We start from the raw sequence: 24,147 nt of genomic DNA on the forward strand, positions 1-24,147 counted from the left end.
ATTAAGAAAAATGTGTTGAGATGGTTTGGACATGTAGAACGAATGAGTGAGGATAAAACGGTTAAACAAATTTACTAGGCGAATGTTATTGGAAAAAGGAGCAGAGAAAGACTGAGAAAAACATGGCACGATCAGGTAAGCCAAATAGTTGCAAGTGGTCAGGTTGGAGTCGTAACAATCGGCGGGTATGAGTGAGGAGATGCATGAACGTGGAAGAGGCGAAAAGAATGTTTGCAAAGACAGAGTGGTGTGGCGTTATATTCTTTCTACCTATCCCTGAGGGGAAGCGGCGTGATAGTAAGTTAGTTTTTTTAGTTAGTTAGTTCAGTCTGAAGCGAGAAGAAATACTTTCCACGTATTTAAATTCAGCTGGAAGAATATGTTCTACAGTACAGAAATAAATCAGTAAGGGGAAATCAAGTATAATATCTGACACTTCAGAAAAGGACAAGTTTTTGAAAATACAATTATTGAAGAATGGAAAATGAAAACCCATAGATAGACCATAAAATAAGCCTAACGCTAAAAGAGTTTAAAAAAAACTCAGTTTTCAACAAAATATTTCAATGAGTGTTGACAGAGATCAGTTCAGATAAATCAGTTGAAATAGAAGGTGTATCACTGACAAAAACAAAAGGAAAGGAGGATAATAAGTGTCACATATGTGAAGGAGAATATCAATATAGTTTTATGCAATGGCTTAAATGTAAATTTTGTGGCCCATGAAAAAAAAAAAAATGCCAAAAATGTTGCAAAAATGTTAAATAAAATTTCTTTTACATGTGTCTACGTATTATACTAAAGTGTCTACAGATGATTTTTGTTTTAAAATAGAATTATTCCATCAATCTAGCATTTTAATTAATGTCCTATTCATGGTATACTGGTGTCCCTCTCATGGGAGGGTGTTTATGAATGGGACATTTTAGGACATGATTTGAAATCGATTTTTCAGGCAGTTAGGTTAATTTTTTTAGAAAACAAAGTATGGCATATTTGTAGCTAAAAGATTGAATAAAGAGAAACCACGTTTACTTTTTGTGATTTATTTTACAGAGAAGAACTAGAGAGGCAAAATCAAAAACGTCCCATCCATGGGCACTCTCCCCTACTCTGTTCTGTGTAGAAGATTTTATCGCTCCATTTCAACACTTTGTCATCTATCAAGCGGGAACATGCTAGTCTCGTTCTTAATGTAATAATCATAGAACAACATTTCAAGTGTGTCCAAATACTTGTTCACAAAATCTGGATAATCTCCAATTATAGGAGTTATTTTCATGTTATTTTTTAACATCTCATCAAAGATAAAGTAGAATATGGAAGTCTGGGCGGGGCTACGACTGTCATAGGCTGGTTTAAGTGATCACTTTACACACTGTAACATTCACCAATTCTACCTATTATTGACAAACACACTACTCAAATTCTTGGAAGTTCTATATATATATATATATATATATATATATATATATATATATATATATATATATATATATATATATATATATGAACCAATTTCGAAACGTTGTTTTTGAATCATTAGAACTTCACCAGAGACATCTATTGGTGAGAGGAAAAGAAGCGTTTTTATTGAGCAGAAACTCTTTTATTAGTATGTGAGATCCTCCCGTAAACGCCCTGACCTCCATATTCTTCTTCATCTTTGATGAGATGTCAAAAAATAATAATCACCGAACAGTTTCTCGTAATTAACAAGTTGTTCGGAAACAGTTTTATGAATATTTATGCGGCCGACGCGTCTTAATCGCCCGTCGGAGAGGTCGATTACAATTTCTGATTACAGCCTACACGAATCGATTGTTTGCAGTATTTATTAATAACGCGTAACAAATAATTTACGACAGGCGGCCGCCCACGAAGCGCCGAAAAATAGATCTGCCTCGCAATTAAAGTAAACATTCGGCAAAGCGCGTCTCTCGGCCGCGTGTATAATTGAGTTGTTCGTTTGTAATTTAATTGGCCGATTACAAATTAAAACGAATCGCTCGGACGCGAGATAGAAATTCGGTTGCTTTACACTTTATCTAAATACAAATCCCTTTCACTGCCTACACCGGGGTGCCTCTAGAAATTTTGGTGGTGGATTTACAAACTTGTATTTATTTTGATTGGCAGTGACAGGGATATTCTAAGTTATGCGCATCGTTTAAACTTGTATTCGTATGTCCGCATATCCTGTTTACAGGCATTTTGAGCAATAATTACTCAATAGAAAAAGAAGCAGAGGACGACCGAGGAAAACTTGGCACAATCAGGTATGTCAAATACTTGAAAGCGGCCGGGTCAGGAGTCGTAATAATCGTCGGGTATGTATGAGGAGATGCATAAATGTAGAAGAGGCAAAGAATGTTTGCAAAGACCGAGTGGTTTGGCGTTCGATTCTCTCTGCCTACCCCTGCGGGGAAGCGGCGTGATGGTTAGTTAGTTAGTTAGTTAGTTAGAGAAAAATTCGTTAGGAATTAGATCATTTTACCTAAAGCACATTTTTTTTGACATCTTAATATAGATAAAGAAGTATATGGAAGTCTGGGCATGTACAGAGCTTACGACCTTCTTAAGCTTGGTTACACTTGTAACATTCACCAATTCTACCCATGATTGACAACCACACTACTCAAAATTTAGAAATTTTAGATAGAAACTGAACTTCTTGAAAAATTTGTTGGTGGATTCACGAACTTGTATTTATTTTGATTAACAGTGACAGGGATATTGAAAGCTTTTAAATGTTATTTCATAGTAAGATCAGGATACAATTTTATTTCACATTTTCAATTAATTCCGTAAATTAAAAAAAAATTGCTTTGCAAAAGAAGGTCTATCAGGAAGCCTAGATGCTTCATCAGATCTGGAAATGCGGTAGAACAGCTTTCAATATTTTACACTTTGGGAGAGATAGGGCGCTTGTGCACTATACGGAATTTTGCTGTCCGGCAGTCCGGTAAGCATGAAAAAACGGATGATTGGCTTATACTTTTGTCCGTCTTTCTTCGGATTGGTGCTCTTAATCGGTGCGTGATCACGCTGCGCGTAAATTCGATCATGCTAAACTGTCGTAGTAGCTTTTATTTTAAAAATATATTTAAAAAAACCGGACTGTCGAACGGTAAAATTCCGTGTAGTGCACAAGCGCTCATAGGGCGCTTGTGCACGACACGGAATTTGACTGTCCGGCAGTCCGGTTTTTTAAATAAAAGCGACTACGACAGTTTAGCGTGATCGAGTTCATGCGCACTGAAAGACGGACAAGTGCACAAGCCGGAGAATCCGTTTTTTCATGCTAACCGGACTGCCGGACAGTAACATGCCGTGTAGTGCACAAGCACCCATAGTACAAGGTAGCGCGCAGCTTGGGGTCCATCCGGGTGACGGTATTAAAGGCGTGAAATATGATAGGTCGAGGAGTGAACCCCTTCAGCTGTGTCCGGCCAGTGTAGCGCCCACGTAATGGGTTCCTCACTCAGGCACCGGTAGTCCGGGAGTCCGGGAGTCGCTGCGTCCGCCATCCTTCACCCGGCAGCTCGCATTGTGCGCCTCCGGACTACCGGACAGCCGCAGCCGCTTCTGGTAATCGAGAAGAGGCCCTTAATCACCAAGAATCTACCTAAATGTAATGTCACAGATAACGTCACGACTATCCGTTACAACGGAAACACGTTATTTTCACTTGTGTACATTTTAAATACATATTACACATTTAGATTCATAACATATTGTGAATAAAATAACTGTTATAATTATATTTCTTCTTCTTCTTCTAACCCTTCTCCGCACCCAATAGTGCATAGGGCACTGCATCGTGTTGAGGTAGTGTTATCCTAATCGTTACTTACATTGAGGAAAAGTGTTCACTCATGCGCTTCAGGGACCAGTCCAGGTCAAATTATGGGTTGCATCAAATTAATAAATCATGTTTTTAGGTGTTTTCCAGTAAAATAATTTGGTTAGGATCTTGCGTACATCCAAATAAAAGGGTCCCAGCTAAATTAAAGGTATCCCAATTCAACCTTAGATTGCTCCAGTGAACTTACATGAACAGTGTTATGAGATTAATGATATATATCTAGGAGTTCCAAAAATTTAGTAGAATGGTTGTCAATCATGGATAGAATGATGAATGTTACACTTGTGTAAAGTAATTTACACAAGTGTACTTAACTAGCCTATAACAAGTCATAAGTCCTGTAAATACACAGACTTTCATATTCTTCATCATCTTTGTTGAGACATCATATATATTACTTCGATTCGCAATCATACTTTTCTACTAAATTACTTTTTATATTCAACGCAACCCGATTGAGATAATTTAAAATACAATTTAAAACCTCAATACACTGTTTGATGACATTCATATCTCGTAAAATGCTGAGTGTGATTGGTATGTAAATTATGCGCGATTGCAGAAATCCCAAATTTTCTGATAAAAATTATCACATTACGACAATTTACAAAACGAAGAGCAAATAATCGAGGGTGTCGCAGGAACACCTTCCCAGCAGGGTGCACTGCAAATATTTTCTTCAGACAATGTCGTATTAAGTAAACATAATAAATTTATTCCACATAATACAGACGATACCTACTGGTTATGAGTCATTTTCACAAAGTTCTTACCTGAATCAAATTAACGTAAAACCAATCGTTTCGAGAAATGAAGAACCATGAACGCATCGGAATACACGTTTAACAAAATGGCGATATAAAAAAAAACTACGTATTATTTTTTGACATCTCAACAAGTGAAGAAGAATATTGAAGTCTGGGCATTTACGGGGCTTATGACCGTCATAGGCTGGTTTAAGTGATCACTTTACACACTTGTAACATTCACCAATTCTACCCATGATTGACAACCACACTACCTACTCAAATTCTTCGTTCTTTATGTGTATATAATCCAATTTCGAAACATTGTATATGAATCACTAAAATTTTCACTACAGAGATCTATTGGTGAGATGAAGAACCTTTTTTTTGACCAGAAACTCTTATATTTGTATGTGAGGTCCGAATCCTGGATTATAATCACATACATGAGAAACGCCAAAAATATACTTTTTAATTTATTAATTGAGCTTATAATTTGACGAGATAATTTAATAGCAATATTTTGAGTGTGTCCAAATACTAATTCGTAAATCTGGATTATCTCCAATTGTAGGTGTTACTTTTCATATTATTTTTTGACAAAAATTTTCAAAAATAATATGAAAAATAACTCCTATAATTGGAGAAAATCCAGATTTGTGAACAAGCATTTGGACACACTCAAAATATTGTTAAATAACTACCACATGACATTGATAGATAACAATCTCAGTGAATGATATAAATCATTCACCGAGATGCGCCCTGGCGTAGTTGGGTAGAAGCTCGACTGCGAAACTGGCGTAGCGGGTTTGATTCCCGCCAAGTGTAAAATAAATTCATTAAAGATTTATTTTCAATTGGCCTGGGTGCTTGTGGTATATTTTTCACATTAACTTCTCTAACCCTACTGTCCCACCTGCAGACGAACCTCTAAAAGTAGGAGCTTTGCTAATATTACAAAAAGGTATGGCATATATAGTGCTTTAAGAAGGCAACAGATTTTAACAAGTTTTTCTGATTTTCGATTTAAAGTTCAAGTACGTAATTTTGCATGTTTATATACATAATTGTGTATATATTTTTTTTTTTAAACCCTTATCCGCACCCAATGGTGCATAGGGCACTGCGTCATATAAACGCAGTGTTATCTTGATCGTTTACACATGAAGGAAAGGTGATCAGCCTTCCGCTTCAGGTACCAGTCCAGGGTAATATTGAATAAATATCACAGTGAAAAAATCAGTTATATTTATTTTACCCCCCTTGAGAATCGAACCCGGGACCTCCAGAACGGTAGCCGAGCGTGCTGACCATTACACAACACACAACGGTATAAATAACAACAAAAAAACCTTTTTCAACCAAAATTTCAAATAAATTATTCTCACAACTAATAACATTCGGGCACTGAAATACTAAACAAAAACCCACTTACGTAACATTACGTTTATTTGAATATTAAAATAATAAAGTACGCATTAAAATTGTTTTTATTTAACAACGCATTAAAAATCAATGTAACTGTAATAATATATTGAATAAAACATGTGGAAAAAGGAAGCAACTCTTAAAATTCCTGACCTTTGAGCCGAAATCTCTTCAGGTAGTCTATATGATATTTTCGATTCAAGCTGTGACACTAAACGCTAAACCATGTTAGTATTTTAATCCCACACACTTCCTTTATTTTATTAATAAAAATATATATCACTTCGTTATTGTTTGTTAGATGATTGTTCCTATGAACATAACATGAGCATATGAATAAACAATACAAGAGCTTGCTAGAACATCTCGTAAATTATAGTTTATTCTTTCTGGTTTCAATGACATTCCTGTCTCCATTAAAACAAGAACTAAAAAATCTAGAACATTTTAAACTAACCAAAATTGTAAATGTCACTTTGTTTTAATATTCAACTGATTTTAAATTTGACATCTACGTGGTAAATACCATTTATTATTGAAATCTAATGTGACAAGTTTTTCGATGTTATTTCAGGCTGTTTCCTAAAAAAATATACGTGAAATAATTCGGAATGAATCATTACTTATTCGTTTTGAAAGCATGTTCAAAACGAATAAGCTTTATAAATACTTCACAAATCCCTCAACCGATAGCGCAACAATCAGTAATATTTCACAAATGTGTCGAAAAATTTACCGGCGTGCGGAAGGATATAAGACCATTGCATAAATACAAGATTCAAGAATTAGTGCAATTTGAATGTTCAGTAATAAGCAGAATGGTGAGCGTTACACAAGTGTATAAACTGATCCCTTTAGCCAGCCAAATGCCAAGTCGTAAGCCTGGGGATGCTCAGGTTTCCATATTCTTTCATAAAAAAGGGAAGAACGATACATATTTCATATCAAGTTGGACACCTTTAAAATATATTTTTTGAATAGCATTCCAATAAGGAAATCCGTAAAAGCTCAAAATATTTTTTTTAAAGATTTTTTTCTGTCTGGCTTTGCAAATCTTATAACAGAAATAATTAAAATGTTATTTAAAAAATCTCTTTTTTTTTAGTTTTGTTCTGACATTTTTTGGTGAAACTGCATTTTATAGAATCAAGTAACAACTATGCATTTTTCCATATTATTTGGTGACATCTCATCAAAGATGAAGAAGAAGATGGAAGTCTGGGTATTTACGGGGCTGACGACCGTCATTGGCTGGTTTAAGTGATCACTTTACACACATGTAACATTTACCAATTCTACCCATTATTGACAACCGCACTATTCAAATTCTTGGAAGTTCTATATAAATGCCCGGACTTCCATATTCTTATTCATCTTTTATGAGATGTAAAAAAATAATATGAAAATTAACTCCTATAATTGGAGATAATCCAGATTTGTCAACAAGTATTTGGACACCCTCAAAATGTTGTAATTTTTTCCACGTGAATTTTATTCGACCAGCTACCGGGTTTCTTCGTAACTGACATCATCAGACTGGTCAAGTCAGTTACAACGAAACCCGGTTGCTGGTCAAATAAAATTAATGTCGAAAAAATTTCGTAGTTGTTATTTTATTCTATAATCTGAATAATTATGGTGCGTCTTTTTCTCTGTAAAATATGGTACATTAGGATAATATGCCTGATAGAATTGGTATGTATGAAAATCATAATCGCACATACATATACAACATAAATTAATTATTAATAAACGAGTTTTCGAATATAATTTAATAACGTTTTCCTCGGTTATTATGCTTTGAATCGTATTTCAATGCACCGTCAGCATCCGTCACCTGTGCTAGCTATTGGGTGGTCTGAAAAGTCAGCAAGAAGTACAAATAACACATGTATTACAGAATCAATTTTAATTTAATAATGAACGCTTCTGCATTTATAAATAGCAAGAAAAATCTAAATTATTTTAATTCATCAGATCAGTTACAAACAATTAGTTGGTTTGATTTTTTTAATCAGATAGAAAGATAGCTGTTTAATATTTGAAAATAACTGGAAATGATTTTTCGCACAAATTTTGTAAAGTAATACTGTTTATAAGACTCCGGTTCTTATAGAACTCTAGGTCCGGTATAGAAACTCCTGGTTCGGGGACCAATAAATTTTTTTTAAACTCTTTTTAATCTTATTGCGATATTTATTCAATCACGCAAAATTTTTCGCGAACAAAGATAAAAAAATAATATCACTTATGCTTTTAAAGTCACTGTCAGCGGGGCATGTAAGTTAATACTAACAAGTGTATATAATCCACCACCATGGTCTAATGCCCGTTGTTGTCGACTGTTATTGATACTTTTCAATTAAAAAGACGGGCTACGTCAGAAATTACCAATGATTTAAATATAATTTTTCTAACACTCATCCGCACCCAACGGTGCATAGGGCACTGCATTGTATAGGCGTAGTGTTATATTGATCGTTAAATATACGAAGGAAAGTTATTAGCCTTGCGCTTCAGTTACCAGTCTATGGTAATATTAAATAAAAATTATAATAAAAAATCACTGATATTTATTTTGACTCTCTTGGGAATCGAACACGGGGCTTCCAGGATGGAAGTATAGCGCGTAAACCACTACGCTATGAAGGCACAGTAAATATTATAGCCTACTTAAAAAAACATTACTATTTATTTAAAAAATAAATTAAAATTAGTTGCGTTCTAAAAAAATACTCTTATATTGAGTCATGCACAAATTTGTCTTATTAAATTCCTCATGATTTCTTTTGGAATTGCTCATTTTCTCTTTGCAAATTTATGACATCATTGTATATATAATATATATTGTACAATACAGATATACTGTTTCTCATGAAGAAATTTCGAATATGCACTGGAAAGAATTCTGAAGTACCATCTTAACGGACTCATCTCACGCCAGTGTTTTCCAAGTGCAACAACACTACCGCCATCGCAATCAGGTAGGTACTCGGTAGTCGGCATTATTTATGGTCCTAGGTACGCACCGTCGCATTATTCACGCGACCATAAGCGCTACTCGCGATTTATTCCCCGCGCCTTGCCCGCGATACCCGCGCAGCGCACCCGACGCGACGGGTATGTTTACAAGAGATGGAGAATATTAATCTCACCGCGAAGCGTTATTGTTCGCCCACTTTATGGGGCTGTTGAATGGACGGCTGATACTTGATATCGGACTCAGATTCACGACACCGCGACAGCGAGACAATTTGCAAGGTGACGGATTTAACCACCAACTTGGATCAGACAGAGAACTCTTGTGGAATATTAGGGTTCTTTTTTGTTATGCGCAGTGGTTATAGAGTCCTGGGAGACTCTCTGTTAGCTGCGCAAAGAGAATTTTTTTTAAATACATTCCTAAGGAAACAAACTAATGTAGATTAATGGGAGGATGTATGGACAGAGGCCAACACCCCTCAGGATCCCCTTAATACCTTTTTTTATTTAAAAATTCAGTATTTACAAAACATAAAATTTAAATACAACACAAAAATAATGACTTTTAACTAATGTAACACATAAATAAATAAACTATGTTTTAAAAATGGAATAAATGCTTTAAAAATAAACAAATGAGATCTCAACTAAGAAACAAAAGAGATACAAATAGATACAAATGATAAAAAAAAAACATAAGTACGCAAAACAAAAAAAACACATTGAGGGATAAGTAATACGTATAAAATACAACAAAAAACTTATTAATGTTATTATTATTACGTAGTTAAAGTGAAAACTACCTTATATAAATGATGCACTGATCAATACCTAGTTACTATGCAATATTTTGTTTATTGTATCGGCATTCACTTTGTGGTAAGACATGATTATAATTGATTATATTACAGTAAACATGATTATTTATGCTTTAATTTGTATTCAAACTAGTCGTTGTTAAAAATAAATATAAGGCAAGTGGTAAAAAAACAAGTGTTCTCATTTACAGTACAATATTTTGTATTTAATATTTCCGAGTATTACTTCTATTTTTAATATTATACTAATTATCAGCAACTAAACATGTCAAATTAATCCTTCTTTGTTAACGTATATTTTTCAAATATGTAGTTTTACTTGATAAAACATTTTCGTTGATTATTGAATTTGTATCATATCTACTCACTAACGATATGGCGAAAAATAAACGCACAAAAAAACATTCCCGCTGATTTTGAATACCTCGCTCATAATATGCTAATTCGAAAACGATAAATAAAAAGCTATCTACGTCGGTGTATATACAATTTATATTTTTGCGTAAACGGAGGCCTACATTACACGCGGCCGAGTTTGTCGCGGATTTTTCAATCCCAACACGGCGACACGGCCATTTTACACAGAGCTGTAAATTGCGTCCGGCTCTGTATCGACGGCGATTTGTTACGAATTCAATTCGGCGGCGGAAAATAGCGGAATGCGATAAAATTCAAACGTATTTATGGTCGGCCATTATCAGCGGATGCGGTGTTACCTGTTCCGCGTGCACAACGGCCCGGTACCTACCCGAAAAAACGTAATATCTGCCAAAAGTACCTAACTGCCTAGCTACCCCCTGGTAAGCGCGCTGGCCGGGGTGAACCTTCGGATATGTTGAACGGTAAAACGTAAATTGCTTAAACCAATAAATAATTACAGTACACATTTTGGTGCCTAAATAAATAGCACATTGGTTTCTCTGTATTTATTTATTGGTTCAGGTATCCTGTAAATAACCGCACTCAGATTAAAATATGGCAAAAAAATCACTGTGGGCTTTTTTTTAATTGGATAATTTTATTTATGTTTTTTTCCCCTGTTATGAATCATAAATATAAAAAAGGATTCGAAAACAAAAAAATCATTAAAACAGGATTTATTTATTGATACAAGATGATAAGTCTTTACATTTACAGGGTTCACAACCTATCATAGCCTGGTTTGAGTGATCACTTCATACTTGGGTAACATTCACCATTTTACACATGATTGACACCCACACCTCTCAAATTACGGAATTTATGTTTATGTTTAGTTAAAAACATCTTCCGCATATCACTTTTTCTTCAACATCTATGATTCTTTACTAGCAAAAAACCTTCATAAACTACGAATATATTTTGAATTCTTCTTGATTTATTTTACATACCAAACGTAAGGTTAATGAAGAACGTGTGTTATACAAGTACATTGTAGTAAATTTTATATGTTCAATATTATTTCTGTATTGTCAGCTTCAATTTTTATGAGCTTTATCATTTGTTTTCTGTAACATAACAATTACATAGTTTTTTAAATATTTTTTCTCTATCATTATCATTTTCATATTCACGTCTGTTTAGGCACCCTTGAAGTAGTATTTTATGAAAATGGCGCTATATAAATTAGACAAAATTAGTATTATTATTTATAATAGATTTATATTATCCACTGACACTTCGTGATGGAATTGCATTTTATATTATTAGATTAAAACCTATATTTTTAGCTATTCCACTTTATTTTTATTTGACCAGCGACCGGGTTTCGTCGTTACCGACATCATCAGACTGGTGGGAGGCTATACAAATTGTTATGTTATATATAAAACAAGGCAACAATATTTTTATATATATATAACAACAATTTGTATAGCCTCCCACCAGTCTGATGATGTCGGTAACGACGAAACCCGGTCGCTGGTCAAATAAAAATAAAGTGGAAAAGCTAAAAATATTGGTTTTAATCTAATAATATATTAATATTTATAAAACATTATTCATATTAAATACGAGTATTTAACAATATATAAAAAGAAATACTCCTAATTTACATTTTCAACGCAAAATGTATACAGCTTTATTAGCTCACTGAGCCGTAACGCCTATATTTAGGCAATACGTCTCGCATGTTTTGGAGAAAAAAAATCAATCAAACAATTAAACCTACGTTTTAATAAATTCAAACAAGTTTGTGGAAAATGAATCCTTTTATACTTAAAAACTATTTACATTCATATCTCAACACAGATGCAGAAGAATGTGAAAGTCCGTGTATTTACAGAGCTTACGACCTGGCTGTGGGCTAAGGCTGGATTCACTTTACACACGTGTAACATTCACCATTCTACTAATGATTGACAACCACACTACTCAGATTACGGAAGTGTTATTCATCCTTCAACTTTTTATTTATTTAGTAGAATCTTATATACAGGGACATTTCATGAAGGCATCTGAAAATCCTAAATTTGCCCAAAAGGAAGTAAAAAGATTTGGACACAATCGAAATATCATTTTGATATCATTCTAAATGACGTACATATCGTAGTCGTACAGGAGAAAGTGACCAACTACCAAAACGTAAAAACTTCAGGAGGGCCATTTAAGTCACTTTTGCTTGGCAAGAAAATAAACACCAATGTCATTTTTAACAAGTCAATATATTACACTTATTACACTTTGGGATTTTTTCAGGGTAATATTAAGCTAGTAAGAAATCAAATAGTCAATGATCACGGTTTTGTAAAACAATGCACTTGGTCACTTTCTCCTGTATGACTACGATATATAAAAACATAAATACATCGGTAAAATATGGTTCATTTCGGAGTATTTTTGACATAAATATTTTTTAAGCAAAACCCACGTATTTTTTTTTGATTCTTCGACTGTTTATTTTAAAAATAAGCTCAAAAATAGTAGGCGTTATATAGAAAATTAGTATCAAAAATATTGTTTAACTCTATTGTAAAAATCATTTTTCAATAACAACCTTTTCGTACACAATAATTCAATAACTTATTTGATATCATATACAATAAACATCCCATACTTGAATCAGTAGGATTTACTTTTTTACTTTTTATTTTATTATATAACATACTCAAATAAAAGAAGGTTATTTTTTGCATTGTTTAAACTCATTGCCCGCCGCTAAGACATTTTTACTGTCCCGAAAATAGTCTAGCCTTAAAGAGCGTTTAGCCGAGGCGAACATCTCCATAATGGCCGGCCGGCTTTTATACGACTCCAAATAATGAAGCTAACTTAATAACCTAATGCTCATAATGATGCATTAACTTAATAGCCTGACATTTTGGCGGAGATCACTTGCGAGAACCTTTTCTGGTCCTTGCGGACCGACTGCTCGAGCGAATCTTAGAAAATCTACGGAAAGCTTTGTCCCTAATACCCATTACATGACAATGGACTAGAGAGAGAGATGAAAGAAAATTGATGAGATACGTCTTAAATATAGGTACGTTCTAAAATAAAGGTACGTTCTCAAATATAGGTGGGTTCTGAAATATAGGTACGTTCTCAAATATAGGTACGTTATAAAATAAAGGTACGTTCTCAAATATAGGTGGGTTCTGAAATATAGGTACGTTCTCAAATATAGGTACGTTATAAAATAAAGGTACGTTCTCAAATATAGGTACGTTCTCAAATATAGGTACGTTCTCAAATATAGGTACGTTTTCAAATATAGGTAGGTACGTTCTCAATTATAGGTACCTACGTCTTCTCTCTACTTCCGTTTCATCCCCCTAAATTGATATTTTGTCTTCATGTAATTAACGATTAAGATACGTATAATACTGATTTATGCTATGCAGTGCCCTATGCACCATTGGGTGCGTATGAATGTTAAAAGAAGAAATCAATAATCTATATTCTTCTTATTAGTATTCTTCTTCTTTGTGTGTCATATGTCTTTGTGGTCCCCCGACTTCGACTATCACTTGAGAGTAATTGCTCGTGTCTTGGGAAGTTCTAAACAACGCCTCAACGGTCCTGATTCCAAAATTAATAAAAATGAATTTGGATACTTATGTAGCACCATTTTCGTAAGATACTACCACAAGGGAAGTTAAAAACTAACTCACTGTCACCCGCTTCCCCACAGAGGTCGACAGAGAATTTAACACAACATTAAACTGTCTCTGCAAACAATTTTCGCCTCATCTACATTCATGCATCTCCTCATGCATACCCGCCGATTATTGGGACTCCTGACCTGACCACGCCGTAGTATTTGAATTACTAGATCATACAAAGTTTTCCTCGGTCTTCCTCTGCTCCTATTTCCAACGACATGCGCCTCATAAACTTATTTTATGTATGGTTTATTTTTAGTTTGGATATTCGCTTTATGGACTGCAAAAATACCACACACTTTAGTCTCGCATGAGGTGCAATACCTGTGTAACTCTATTGTGTTTGATACCACTCATAAAGTGGTCAAGAACATAATATTTTGACTCTACACTCGATAAAGATCTTCTACATACGTTACAGTCACGGTATTCAATTATGTGATATACGTATACGTACAACTACCTTTTTTGAATATGTGTATTTGATATTTTAAACCGCGTTTTGTTGTCATTTCATTCGCTGTAGTCATCCATCACCCGGAGGGTCAAGCCGTTTAAGCATCACTGTGACTCGGGTGGCATCTTACAAATTACTTCGGTAATTATATCAAGCGTATTTTTGCTCATCAGTTGGTTGGGAGGTGAATAATTTACGAGAAAATTCCCACCGCGGCATCACTTTCAAAAATGAAACGGGCGATTCTTTATTGAATAATGTACGCCGCATTTTTTATGCTATTACTGAAATTACGACCGGGCCGATATATAGCTGTAAAGTCTACCGAAAGAAGGTTTTGGCTCTTTAGATCGGCTTGTATAAAACGTATCAAGTGCGCAATATTTCTCCGACCCTCATTTAGTAAACTATCCAATAAACACTTGTAGTTGATGGGGGCCTCTCTCGAGCCCTGATTTACAGGTAGGCCTTCTCATATGTGATTCATTCCCTCTGTCAGAATGCTGCGGACACGAGTCGAGAGTTTTTTGCTTCATTCAAGATTATACTTCATTCATAGTTACTGGAAGAGCTTTGAGGTTTACCGCAAGCCATGAAATATTGAGAGTAAGTCATTTTCCCTGACCGGTATACCAAGTACTTACGGCCACCGATTCTGAAACATTATATTAAAAACACATTCGACGTGTTCGACTATGCTGCTAAAAAATAATTTCCGAAGCAAGAAAATATCTATTATAGCCGTCTTAATATTGAGTTTTATAATTATATATACTCGTATATATATTACTTATAAGCCTTATCAGCACCTAATGGTGCATAGGGCATTGCATCGAATTGACGCAGTGTTATCTTGATCATTAATTACATGAAGGCAAGGTGATCACTATTGCGCTTCAGGAACCAGTCCAGTCAATAAATATTCGTAGATATAAGAAAAGAATGTAAGGCTGAACGAGGAATAATTGAAAAGATTAGAAAGAGCTCTTTGCGGTGGTATGGACATGTGGAGCGAATGGATAGCGAGAGAATGACTAAGAAAATATATGTGGCGAATGTGAGAGGGAAAACAGAACGTGGACGACCGAAAAAGACTTGGCACGATCAGATCAATCAGAACCTAAAATCTGGCGGTGTCAAAAGTCTGCGTAATCGGAGGGCATGTTTGACTAGATGTATGGATGTGAAGGAGGCGAAAAGTGTATGTCAGGACAGAAGAGTGTGGCGTTCCATCCTCTCTGCCTACCCCTGCGGGGAAACAGCGTGATGGTAGTAGTAGTAGTAGTAGTATATATATATATATATATATTTATCCGTCATCGTAGTGTAGTGGTTAACGCATCTGGCTACCATGCTGGAGGTCCCGGTAGAATTCCCAGGAAGGTCAAAATAAATTTAGGAGTGGTTTTCACTTTCATGTTTATTTAATATCGCCGGCTGATCACCTTCGTACGATTTGTGTTCAGAATAACACTGCGTCGATATGATGCAGTGCCGTATGTACCATTGGGTGCGTATAAGGGTTAGAAAATTATAATGGTTAGTTAATAGAAGAAAATCTCTATTTTTTCTAATCAACCCTGTGTTCATTTTGAAAATTTGATGAACGTACATATATGTATTTACCAAATAGAAACACTTTTCCCTTTCTATTAACGAAATAAAGAACATTACCGCGGTTCAAACAGCTTGCCGCGAAAACTAAAACCGGGAAAAAAATCCCTCTAAAACGTCTGTATTACAACATCCGTAAACCGAGACATATTTCCTCCATCGCATTAGTAGGGTGTAATGGGGGTAGGGGGTGATGGAGAGAAGACGGCGGGAAAGAGAAGGGAGGAGAGCTCTTCATATTATCGCGCCGCTTGTTACCCGCGTAAAATAATAATGGCGTAAGTTTTCCCCGGGAACCGGCGCCTCGGGGGGTAGCGGGCAGGACCGCGGGGATAGTATGGCGGTTAATTTATTAAGACAGCCCCTCTGAACCGCCACTCCGCTTTATAGCGGTTTTTTAATACCCTTTCCTCCATTCTACACTTTTCTTTTACGCCTGTCATATACCGCCACTTACGGTCTGCCGCGCGGAAGGGCGGCTTTTTATCCTCCCCCTACTTTCTTCTTCCATTTCTTACATTCGCATGTATTTACATTTGTATCACTATATATATATATATATATATATATATATATATATATATATATATATATATATATCTATATATATATATATATATATATATATATATATATATATATATATATATATATATATATATATATATATATATATATATATATATATATATATATAATAATAATAATAATAAAACCCTTATCCGCACCCCAATGGTGCATAGGGCACTGTGTCATATAAACGCAGTGTTATCTTGATCGTTTACACATAAATATATATATATATATATTTATATATATATATATATATATATATATATATATATATATATATATATATATACATTGTCAGCACGCTCGACTACCGATCTGGAGGTCCCGGGTTTGTTTCCCAGGAGGGGTCAAATAAATATAAGTGATTTTTTTACTCTAATATTTATTCAATATATAATACCCTGGACTGGTACCTGAAGCGAAGAGGTTATCATCCTTCGTGTTAACGATCAAGATAATACTGTTTTTACAAATGCAGTGCCCTATATACCATTGGGGTGGGGATGAGGGTTTGAATGGAAATTGAATTGAAGTGAATATATATATATATATTTATATATATATATATATATATATATATATATATATATATATATATATATATATATATATATATATATATATATTTATATATATATATTTATATATATATATATATATATATATATATATATATAAATATAAATATATATATATATATGTATATATATATATATATGTATATATATATATATATATATATATATATATATATATATATATACATATGTGTGTGTGTGTGTTTATATTGTATAGATGTATATATGAAAGAGTGTATTACGCCATCGTTCACTCGCTACTATAGTATGGTATTGTTGAATGACATACATACAACAACGCATTGAACTCTGTCAAAATAGTTCGGAGAACAATCATAAACTTTTTTATAATCTTCACAATGTCAAGTGTCTGATGTATTATAGAAAATATCTAACAAATATAATACTTCCAGAGATTCCAAAATGATTTTACAATAACAAAATGCAACACCAACCAATTCCAACCAAACCACAAACAATTTATAGAACCAAATAATTTAATAACCTCCCTACAGGTATATAAAAAGTTGAAGATATTAAAATGCTTTGCAAAAATGCCTTTTATTTTAATTGAAAAAAAAATACATACGTCTATATGTGTGTGTGTGTGTGTATATTTTTACTCGTGTAAAATGGTACCATTTCCATATTTACGACAATTTTACAACTTTATTCTACGTACCCGTACATACTTCTACGAGACTCAAATTCGCTACAGAAAAGTTTTTATGTTCCTACCTGGATAAACCTTTCCCCTATGGAGTATGTACGCGACTTTCGTATCTACTGTCATTAGAATAACGTCTCATTTATGAATATGAGCACTCAGAATTACGTCTATGGAATTAGCACCTTCGACATAATACTAATAATCTAGTTTTAAATCTGAAATCTTTTAACCCATCGGCTTACCAGCCGCCATATTTTGGAAGATGAGAATATTTTACGAATAAGAATAGTTTAAGCCACACTTCCGAAAATTTTTGGTAATGCATTATTTCTTATTATTTTTATACAAAATTATTATCAGCAATTGTCCAAAGATGTCCCTGTAAGATAGAATTATACTTATAATATCGATAAAAATATCTACTAAAATCAGTTAAAATTCAAAATTTCACATCTTAGGCTTAATGTTTTCTTATGAGTATTTTTTTCAAGTTTTCTTGTCAATTTATCACATTTCTGATCTAGACACCTGATAAAATACGTGCGTAATAGTTATGTGTACCATATTTATATACCACCATACCTTAACATCGTAAAAGGTGCAATACCTGTGTAACTCTATTATGTTTGATACCACTCATAACTTGGTCAGGAAAATAGTTTTTTGACTTTACACTCCATGAAGACGTTACATTCATAACGTAAGTACGTTACGTCAAGGTATTTACTTAAATAACGTACGTGATTTGTACGCATACATACAAATACCTTTTTTTAATCTTTTTTGTATTTGATAATTCAAACTGTGTTTTGATAAAATACGTGCGCTATATGTACTTACCATATTTTTTGGTAAAATAGTAATAGAATATTAGCGCGACATTGTTTGACAAACCATGTCACCTCCCCTCTGGGTAGGGCAACTTTTTTACTTTTGGGGACGCATTCAATTATGGTGGTCCTCACCAAAACGTTACATTTCCAATATTGCACAAAAAATACTTTAAATGCAAATCTGTTCTGTTTACTGTATTTTATCGAAAGCCGAATTAAAGTTGCGACACAACGTGACAAATCTTGTGTTAAACCAATATGAAATCATTAAATACCACCAAATCGTACCAACTTTAAAAGCAAGAATTCTTGATTACTTAAAATCATTGAAACTGGAAATGTAACGTTTTAGTGAGGGCCTCCATAATTAGTATATTTGTGTATATATATATATATATATATATATATATATATATATATATATATATATATATATATATATGTATATATATATATATATATATATATATATGTATATATATATATATATATATATGTATATATGTATATATATATATGTTTATATATATATATAAACATATATATATACATATATCATTGAAACTGGAAATGTAACGTTTTAGTGAGGGCCTCCATAATTAGTATATTTGTGTATATATATATATATATATATATATATATATATATATATGTATATATATATATATATATATATATATATATATATATATGTATATATGTATATATATATGTTTATATATATATATATAAAAAAAAAAAAAAAAAATATATATATATATATATATATATATATATATATATATATATATATATATATATATATATATATATATATATATATATATATATATATGTATGTATCTTTTTTTTAAATGATACGCGGATGGGTTAAGCGGTATCACTTTCGAAGCGAGGATACGTCGATTCGATATTATCGAGAGTATATTTGTAACGAGTAAAACCGTGCATGGATTTCCGATTTGGGTAGTAATCTCGGAGTCCGTAACACTCGGTAGAATAATTACTGGCGCCTCAGGGGATCGGGGGAGACGAGTGTCAGGAATTAGTCTCCTTAACGCAGCAGCGAGATAACGGTTATCCCGAGGGGTTGGGAACAGCACCCTCCCTCCACCCCTTCCAGAGCAGACAAACCGTTAAATTACCTCCCGTCCTGACGCTCCCTTCCCGGACCTGGTGATGGCGACTGGTGGCGGCTGGTGGCGGCCGGTGGCGGCAAGTGAGATCGTTTAGCGCGACAGAAATTCATTCCTTCTGATTGCAGAACTTGGCTTCCGTACTCAATTTCGAGTTCATTCTGACAGGGAGATGATCAGGGAGAACCTGCGCTAACTTGTAATGAAACTTTCCAATATCCCCTCCAATGTACAAACATGACATTTTCCTTTTTTTGTTGTGTGATAACAAATCATTTGTCTGTATTACTTAAAAAATATATTTTCAGCGTGTAAAATAATTTGGTTAGGATTTTGCATATTTTTTTTTTTAAAAGAGTGTGCTAAATAAAAGCTTACTCAAATCAACTTTTGATTTATGATTTATATGATGTTTATATATAATATATTAAAAAAAAAGTGTAAAAGAACTATTCATAAATGGATAATTAAGGTGGGTAGATCTGAAATAGATTGCATCATTCGGCCATGTCGTATTTGATTGCATGTCAAAAACAATTTTCTTACATATAGTTTTATAAAATGTGCCCTCGGCATGGGAAAACTCGGTGAGGGCACATTATTGTATTTGTAGTTATGTAGGTAGTGAAATATAAACAAATGAAATTAATAGAATACGAAAAAATTAAGGACCTTGTATAATAATAAGCGCTATGAAGCAATTAGTATGATTTTTTCAAAACATCTTTCTTAATATGCGATAGTTCGTAACAATTTGGATGATCCTTGTCGTAGTTTAGTTCCTCCTGTACAAGATAGGCACACGACACATCAAATCGGTTCTAACAAACCGGAAATACGAAGGCTCTATCCATCCTTTATCTGAAGACAGTCAACCCCAATCACGGAACCAGGAGAGACGAGGGACCAGGATAGGGAAGTGTTTCCCTGTTTGGGATAGAAACACATAATATTACACAGGGCGTACATATTTTTTATTTTCATTTTTTTAAATGTAGTTACATTTTTATTACAATTTCTAAACATTACATATGGCAATCTTATATTTTAGTTTCGCTGTGCCTCTCCAAAAAAAATATACTAAGCTCTTTTGCTTGGAGAGGGACTTACACCCAAGGTTAAAGTTTTGTTTGATCAATGGTATAAGAGTGTTTTTCTTATCTTTTATACATTTTTTAAAGATTAACATGTAATGGGCATTAATTTTTTAGGCAAACATGTTTTATTTTCAAAATTAATCACTTGTATAATACCACTTTTTGCGTTTTATTTCATTAAACACGACTTGTTTGGAAAACTACAGTTATTTCCGTCAATAGGTGATGTTTTTATAATGATGAAAACAACTGAATTTTTTTAACATAGTCGTGTGTAATGAAATAAATCTTAAAAAGTGGAATTATAAAAGTGTTTAATTTTTAAAATTATCAACATGTCATTCCACAAAGTTAATACCGAATGAATAAATAACATACGTTTTCCATGTGATGTAAAAAATGGAAACAATTGTTATATGTAATTTTTTGAAACAGGGTGATGGTGGTAGTAGTACTAGTAGTAGTATATACATATTTCTTATTCTTTAAATCCTCATTTGCACCCGATGGTGCATAGGGTACTGCATTATATCAACTCAGTGTTATCTTGATCGTTAACACGTGAAGGAAGGGTGATCAGCCCTCCGGTTCAGGTACCATTCCAGGGTAATATTGAATAGATATAAGAGAGAAAATATCACTTTTATTTATTTGCCTAACCCCCGGGAATCGAACCCGGGAGAGATCCCGGGTTCGATTCTGGAGACAGTACGGTAGCCGATACACTACGGAGGCGGACATCAACATTTTCGTATAAATTACAAAATATTTATCCACTAAAATGTATCACTTGTCGCCTTTGGTCCAATTGTCCAGTGGCGGGTTGACTTATTGCGTTATGGCACAGGAGCAGGGGCGGCGGTGTTATTTATCGATTCTGTCACCCCGGACCGTGGGCCAGTGGCGTGCCGCGGCCGCGTGACAACCGCGCCCCCACAATTTCCACGCACGAGGACACCTTTTTTATAAATCTATGGTTTCGATAGTAAAAAAATACGCGATTGTTTTCTTCTTTGTCGAGTAAAGTTTGTTTAATAAGAATATTTAGTCATTACCGCCAATTTTTTTCAACACTTTTAAATGTTACTATATTTTTTTTTCATATGATGTTGACATAAATATTAAATTAATATGAAATTTAAAATTTTTAAATAATGTCGATTTTACTTCGAATATTTACATGTAGATATTAAGGCCACACGTATATTTACGTAATTATTTTTTTTATATAATCATCCAACATGTACCTGTATATATGTACAAGTTAATGTTAATTTATATCTCAATTTTGAAGAAATAGAAAACGTATATTTGTAGCGTTGTAGCGGATACGCCAAGTTGAAGAGACGAGCGAAGGATAGAGACTGGTCGAGACTGAACATGAAAATAGCAAAATAGCAATCACAAAAATTCTAACCCATAAAAAGGACCATATTTTGTACTACAGAACGAATTTAAAATTGAAACTTTTATTGTTACGCGTTTCACATAACGAATTTGCTCCTGGAACGAATTGAATCCGTTATGCGATTCATGACTGTATTTAAATAAATAAATAACTCATATTAATTTTTGCCATCCTAACATAGATGAAGGAGAATATGGAAGTCTGGGCATTTACGGGGCTTCATTTATGTTGAGATATCAAAAATAGTATGATAAATAACTTCTATAACTCAAAATGTTGTAAATAAAAAACTGTTTGATTAACTCAACGCCTGACATTTGATTTTCGCATCTCCTTTTCGGGTGAACGCTTAGTAAAACTTTTTTTTTTCTTTCTTCAAATGGACGTGAGGTAATACGTAATAATTATATAAATAATCTTGCCATTTACCACGAGCAATGACTTACCCACATTACCCACATTACTCTTCAGTGTGTGAAATCAAAGCAGCGATACTAATAACTGCTTACGGCCAATAAAATGTTCGTCAGTCTATAATGAAAGGTAATTGTAAAATCGTTGTAACAATTTTCAATTTGAATAAAAACACCGAAATTACACGTTCAAAATAAACTTAGGTGGGCGCCCGATAGCATTATTACGTCACGACCTAATATAGTCATATCGGGTAGCCCCTAGGCTAGAAATCAAATTGCTATATTGATTATTATAATACATACAGCATTCAATTTCGTTACGATTTTTTTTTAGTAAATACAAAATGCTGTTCGCTAATACGAACGAATATCGAAGAACGCAATCTAATTTTATTAAGAAAATAAAATTTGTTTCAGTGGCTGTATTTACGCCGCTGGTGTTTTTTTTAACGAATGATAATGAATTTTTTTTGCTGACAAAAAAAACGACACAGTTTTGAAAAGAAATATCTGTCAGAATACTGGCCACAGTATTTCGGATCCGAACAATTTGTAGCGTCGTTTAAAAAAATTAATTGTAATGTCTTTAATCGATTTAAGTTTTGTCATCGCCATCATGGAACATAGCGTACAAGGTATAACAAGATATAAATATAGAAATTTCGTTGTGTCGATAATGGACGCTGCGTCAATTAATATCAAATTATCGTTCATTATTTCTTAGCTGGAAGCTAATTTTTGTGTAAACGACACCATTTCCATACGTTTAGAAAGAAGTTATAATAATTTGGGTGTCTCCTCCATTAGTGTCGATAGACAGTAAAGTTGAAATTCGCGTGTGCACGCATTAAGGCCACCTATGTAAAGAGAAACACACAATGTTAGCAGGTTTACCGGGAAGCAGAAATGCTATAGACAACGGCTGTAAATTTGGACCTGAAAGTAGCCGAAGTCCACACAATCAGATAATTAAATCAGGGGTTTTTTTAAATATTATTTTTTTTATAAGAGTTTTTGAAAAACCCATATTAGCTATGAAAATGGATAATATTTTACTACCGATACTACTGCTGTATTACCGCCTCCATAGTGTAGGGGCTAGCATATTTGGTTATTATACTAAAGATCCCGGGTTCAATTCTAAGGAGGTGAAAATAAATATAAGTGTGTTTTTGCTTTAATATTTATTTAAAATCCTATGCCTCAGGGGCCAGTCCAGAGTAATATTAAATAAATATTAGAATAAAATATTACTAATATTTATTTTCACCCCCTCCCCTGGAAATCGAACCTAAGACCTCCAGCACGGTAGCTAAACACGCTTACCATTACACCACGGAGGCGGACTAAACCAATTAAGCACTTTGAGTATCGTACAATTTGATATCTGACTTATTATTGAATGGTTTCTAATATATGCAATTACTTTTTTTGGAAC

The 24,147-nt window shown here is 33.6% G+C and overlaps 1 protein-coding gene across 1 annotated transcript in view; it reads right to left on the reverse strand.

Moving 5' to 3' along the window:
- Positions 1-3,480: 3,480 nt before the first annotated feature.
- Positions 3,481-24,147, reverse strand: part of LOC148305503 (uncharacterized) — a 54,949-nt gene continuing 34,282 nt past the window's right edge. Inside the window, exon 3 of the mRNA XM_088266572.1 lies at positions 3,481-3,588. Coding sequence (XP_088122698.1) covers positions 3,481-3,588 — 108 coding nt within the window. The remainder of the gene's footprint in view (positions 3,589-24,147) is intronic.

This window comes from Brachycentrus maculatus, unplaced genomic scaffold (genome assembly GCF_059751285.1).
Source record: "Brachycentrus maculatus isolate JH-2025_06_01 unplaced genomic scaffold, ASM5975128v1 h1tg000271l, whole genome shotgun sequence".
NCBI classification, from domain to species: domain Eukaryota; kingdom Metazoa; phylum Arthropoda; class Insecta; order Trichoptera; family Brachycentridae; genus Brachycentrus; species Brachycentrus maculatus.